General features: G+C 38.5%; 2 protein-coding genes across 2 annotated transcripts; one reads left to right on the plus strand and one right to left on the minus strand.

Moving 5' to 3' along the window:
* Nucleotides 1–650: 650 nt before the first annotated feature.
* Nucleotides 651–4,201, minus strand: LOC127084705 (uncharacterized). The gene is made up of 2 exons (XM_051025212.1): nucleotides 2,142–4,201; nucleotides 651–1,088 (listed from the first exon to the last, which is right to left on the minus strand). Exons 1-2 carry the CDS (start codon nucleotides 4,017–4,019, stop codon nucleotides 978–980), a joined length of 1,989 nt encoding a protein of 662 aa, XP_050881169.1. The 5' UTR covers nucleotides 4,020–4,201; the 3' UTR covers nucleotides 651–977.
* On the plus strand, nucleotides 1,613–2,014 carry LOC127085808 (uncharacterized). Its single transcript, XM_051026362.1, has 2 exons — nucleotides 1,613–1,706; nucleotides 2,004–2,014. Exons 1-2 carry the CDS (start codon nucleotides 1,613–1,615, stop codon nucleotides 2,012–2,014), a joined length of 105 nt encoding a protein of 34 aa, XP_050882319.1.
* Nucleotides 4,202–5,054: the final 853 nt, after the last annotated feature.

Here is a 5,054-nt window from a genome sequence, read left to right on the forward strand (position 1 = left end):
CTAGAAACTGCCTAGACCGAACCTACATTTTTGTTGAACCTTTTTGGGCTAAATCAGATCCTACTACCTAGGATGAACTAGACCTTAAAAAAACCCAAAAATTTTCAAACCGAACACCCTCGTGGAAATGGACCGTAGCAATAAATGAAGAAACTTGAGCTTTGACAAAGAATATGGCAACAATAAGAAGGATCCTACAATATCTTGCACTCGAGCATGATGCCTTTTAGATACAAAATCCACATCTAACTATTGTTCATTTGTATGGGAAAATATGGTTACATGGATAACTAAGAAACATTATCTGGTAGCTAGAAGTAGCGCAGAGACAGAACTAAGAGCCATAGCAGCAAGAGGATGATTTAAGAGTTTAAAACTTCTTACAATGGTGAGGTCAAAATCATGTGTGACAATAAGAGTTTAAAACTTCTATCATATGAAAAACACCATGAATGTCAATGTTACATATCAGTCTTAGATATAATGAAAATAACTGCTATATGAAAAATTCTATCACATTCTGAGGCGTGGCGCTACATTGGCCACGACCTCGCTATTTTGGCCACTAAAGCAGCCTCTACAGTAAACTGTTTCGCTTTGCTACACCGTTATAGTGCGCTATTGACAACACTTTATGAAACTCCTAGTAATGGCTACAACCAAGAAACTTGCACAAGTGTTTATTTCTTTTAGGTACAAATATAATGAATAAGAAACATTGTTACATGAATAAATACAGATCTTAATGTACAATTCAACAAAACACTGTCACCAAGTGATCAAAATATTTGATGACCCCAAAAAATGGATAAAAAAGAAGAAAAAAACTATGATACAAATAAAAAAGAGAAAAAATGACTGACCATTGAGAAACTCTCGCAATTGAAAGGCAGACTCCACCAACAACAGCAACAACCGATGCAATTACAGCAAACTTCAACTGCCAATAAATACTTTTTATAAACAAAGGTGGAAGCTTAGCTAGTTTTCTTCTTGGCCTTGTCCTTAGGTTCTTCCAAAACAAATTCGGCGTATAAATCCTTTAGAGCAATCATCACTGTTGTTATCAATGGCCCCATTATAGCTCCCTGCAGAACAACAAACCCTTTTTTGATCAATCTAATGATTCATCAGGTATAAGATAAGTGTGTTTAAATAAGGTTATTGATACTGATAGACTCGTCTAAACATGATTAAAAAATAAAAGTCTTAATATTTATGTATAGTTTTCTAAAATGTAGTAATTGTTGCTTTTAGAGCCGGTTTGGATTAGCTTATTTGAATTTATATACTGACATAAGTTCGTGTGAGACTGTTTGGAAGAGCTTACGCTAAGGAAATAGTTTGTGGAGAGAACTGAACATGTATAAGCCAAATTTCTTATCCATCACCATTATCTTTAGAAATTTAATCAAGATATGTAGGTAAACAAGTTTACAAATGTTAAAACAAGATCCTTCAAGAGAAGGAAGATGACACGAAATGACAAAACATAGATTTGTTAATTGTTATAGGCTGAAACAACAAGGGCTGAAACCCGGAGAAACAAGGGTTGAAAAGAGAGTCAGAGACTGCTAGAAATTGTCGGGAGAGAAGTGGATAGTAGTCGGTGATGTGTCTCGGTCGGATGTGGAACGGTTCGTGCCGGTCCGCCAATCGACTCGGGACATCGACCGACGCGGATTATGATGGTGTCCCAAGCCTAGGTTGTTGAAATGGTCGCGGAGAAATCATCATCACGATGGTGGACGGCAGCGCACGCTGATCCTGGCGTCGGCATGTGGGCTCCCCATTTGACCCATCATGAAACACGGACTAAGGAGACTGACATGTGTGAGTCAACAGGAACATGATGCATATAAAGGCCGAGAATTATGCATGGATATTTGGTTCCACTTTTGGAGAAGACAAAATTGCTTCTAGAGGTGTAGATTAGATTTTGACATATTTAGATGTTCTTGAGTAAAATTGATTTTGCTTTCATAATTGGTTCTAACTTAAAGCTACACTTTGACTATATTTCGTATCAAAATCAATACTTATCATTAGGCAGAACCAAAGTTACAAAATCAATACTTATCACCGCAGAATCAAACTCACAAACTAATCATCAGAAAATAAAATCGAGGGTAAAAACTTACCTCGAGAGCCGATGGGAACAATGTCATTCCCCCAATGATGCTGAGTCCCGTAAGATAAGCACTATTCCCAGGCACATCTTCAAGAATTTCCGACGCGCCATAATCCATGAGGAAAAGGTGAGTAACTGACAAGAAGATTGCAATTATGTATCTACCTTCCATCACTAGTTGCACAGCTGCCGGAATCGTCGCTAGCCAATACGGAAATATCGGCAGCAAAGGACTGATGAATGCAAGTACAGTTGACATATACAAGAAATGAATTTTGTATAACCTAAACAAAAGCCAAGTAAGGCATCCTTGAAAAAACGCCATCTCAGCGGTAGCCAAAAGAACACCTGAAATAGCTTTATCCAAAACTTCAACGCATCGAATTCTAGTTGAGTTTGAAATCGGAAGCATATGCATCACTTGTTCCGTTACTCCACCAGACTCTGACGTAATGAGATAATACAAAACCCAAATAAACACCATTGATTGAGATACGAAATTGAAAACCTCCGCAGCTCCAGAAACAATGGAATTAGCAATGGACAACATGAATTTTGAACTGCTTCCAAGCACGGTTGTACTACTAGCCAAAATACGTTGTGATACATCGATTCCTTTAAACGCGAACCCTTTTGCCTTCTCAACCAAATCCTCACGCGAGATCACAAGCTCTCTAAAAAGTGAATCGAGTTCTGCATAAATTTGACTCCATTCGCGGTCCTTAACCCGAGTTTTCAAACTCAAGAACTTTTCGGTGTATGGCGAAGGCTTAATCAAAGCTCTTGAAGGTGCTGAAGAGTTAGACGGAGTCGATATCACAAAATGCTTAATTCCATTCACAATTTCAGTCAGGTTATATTGCACGGCCAACCCATCAATCTGATCGGAAACAGTCTCATAAAACTTCGTGGTGTAACTATCCACCATTCGAGCAACATCATTCTCTTCCATCCACTTCTTAACACCAATTCTCTCCGAATAATTACTCTCTTCCACATGTAACTTAAGAGAAACAACTGCATCTTTCCCTTCTATACCAATCTTATACGAAAAGAAAATCAAACCGGTTAAAAACCCTACAATCATAACAACAATAAGCCCAATTGCAACAAGAACACTCAACCTCTTCACCACCTTTCTAGTAAAAAAAGCACTAACCGCACTTCTCCTGAAGCTATTAGTCCTTAAAGAAGACAAAGTGTGCATAGTTGAATCCACATTCTTAGAACTAAACACAAAACCCAACCCTAAAAGTGATATAGCACCAAAACCACCAAGCCTCTCATAAGCAATTATCAATATCCCAAAAGACACTAACAAACGAAGCAAATTTGAAAATCCACTACGTTTTCTAGATGGATGAGGATTCGGAGGCTTCGGTTTCCTCAGAATGACTCTGAAAGAAGCTTCTCGAATCTCAACAAGTGTACCAACAAAAGCTCTAAAAACAGCAACAGGAACAGCAAGAACAGTTTCCGTGAGTCCCAGCGTGAGAGGCTTAGACCAGAACGAAACAATGGTCTGATGAATTCCTCTGAGAGGAATTGAACACAGTACCGCCCACTGAAGAGGTCTAAGATACTGTTCTAAAAGCTTCGAAACAGTGTAGAGAATGAAAATGGCGAAACCAAGACCCGCATGTGCCATGGCTATGTATAAAGCGAGTCTCACCTGGGGATCGCCGGAAAATTTGTTTTTTCCATCTGGGTCGGAGTCGTTTCGAGCCGACGACGGCGCGTGGGGAATGGAGGACGGCGCGTGGTGTAGTCCAGACGGCGCGTTGGGTGATGAGGTGGAGGATGGTTGTCTTGAGGATGCGGATCGGAACATTTCTTGCCATGCTGGAGTAGTTGCGGAATTAGGGTCAGAATATGGAACAAGTTCCATGTTTATGTTTGTGATTGTTCCAATTCTGAAGTAACAGAAGAGGAACAAGGACAGAACCTAGTTAAGGTGGTGGTTAACGACAGAGATTCATTGGGTTTTGACTCTAGATAAGAGATTATGAATTCATGATTGTTAATGTGAGTGGTTTCATTTGTTTTGTTTTTTATTTTTATTTTTTGTAAGAATTATTGACTTCTTTGTTTTTTTGTGTGAAGGAAGAGCACAGTTGTTGGAATTTTTATCAATATACCCCACATTTTTAATTAATTTCCCAAAATAACCTAGGTTTCAAAAAAATTCCCAATATACCCCACTTTTAGAGGGAGGCGCCAATTGGATTGGCGCCCCCTCTTAAAAATTGCAAGGAGGCGCCAATTGGATTGGCTAGGGCACCTGCCCTAGCCAATCCAATTGGCGCCTATGTGTAATTTTTAAGAGGGGGCGCCAATCCAATTGGCGCCTCCCTTAAAAAAGCCTCAAATGAAAAAACTTCCAACATGAAAGTTGTAGATCTTTTCAAAACAATGAATTTGGATATAAATTTTGCAACATTTGGATTTTTTTTGAGAAAGTTATGGGCAGTTGAAGTTGGACTTCTGAGTTTTTCAACTGTTATCTGACCTATAATGTTTTGTATTATTGCATGTGTTTCTTTTAGGAATATGAATTTTTGTCCAACATAACATTTGAAGTAGACATCTTAAATTTTGCAATGCACTTGGTCCCACCTCAAAATAATTAAAAATGAGTGAGTTATGTCCCTGCGAACTTGACCCAAAATTAGGGTTTCTGTCAAAACAAGTGTATGTGAACTTTGCCAAAAGGGACCAATTTCAAGCCCTTTAGTTTGAATGATAAAAGCCTCAAATGACAAAACCTTCAACATAAAAGTTGTATATCTTTTCAAGATAATGAATTTGGACTAAAGGTTTGCATCATTTGCAGCTTTTATGAGAAAGGTATGGGCACCTGAACTTGGACTCTTTGACATTATAACTGTTATCGGAGTCATAATGTTTTGTATTATTGCATGTG

Source organism: Lathyrus oleraceus, chromosome 5 (assembly GCF_024323335.1).
Source record: "Lathyrus oleraceus cultivar Zhongwan6 chromosome 5, CAAS_Psat_ZW6_1.0, whole genome shotgun sequence".
Taxonomy (NCBI): Eukaryota; Viridiplantae; Streptophyta; class Magnoliopsida; order Fabales; family Fabaceae; genus Lathyrus; species Lathyrus oleraceus.

What these genes read in the sequence shown, in the direction of transcription:
- LOC127084705 (XM_051025212.1), bottom strand. Translation starts at nt 4,019, where the DNA reads ATGGAACTTGTTCCATATTCTGACCCTAATTCCGCAACTACTCCAGCA. An exon ending in TGTTCCCATCGGCTCTCGAG is followed by an intron (nt 1,089 to 2,141) that starts GTAAGTTTTTAC and finishes GTTGTTCTGCAG; the next exon opens with GGAGCTATAATGGGGCCATT.
- LOC127085808 (XM_051026362.1), top strand. Translation starts at nt 1,613, where the DNA reads ATGTGTCTCGGTCGGATGTGGAACGGTTCGTGCCGGTCCGCCAATCGA.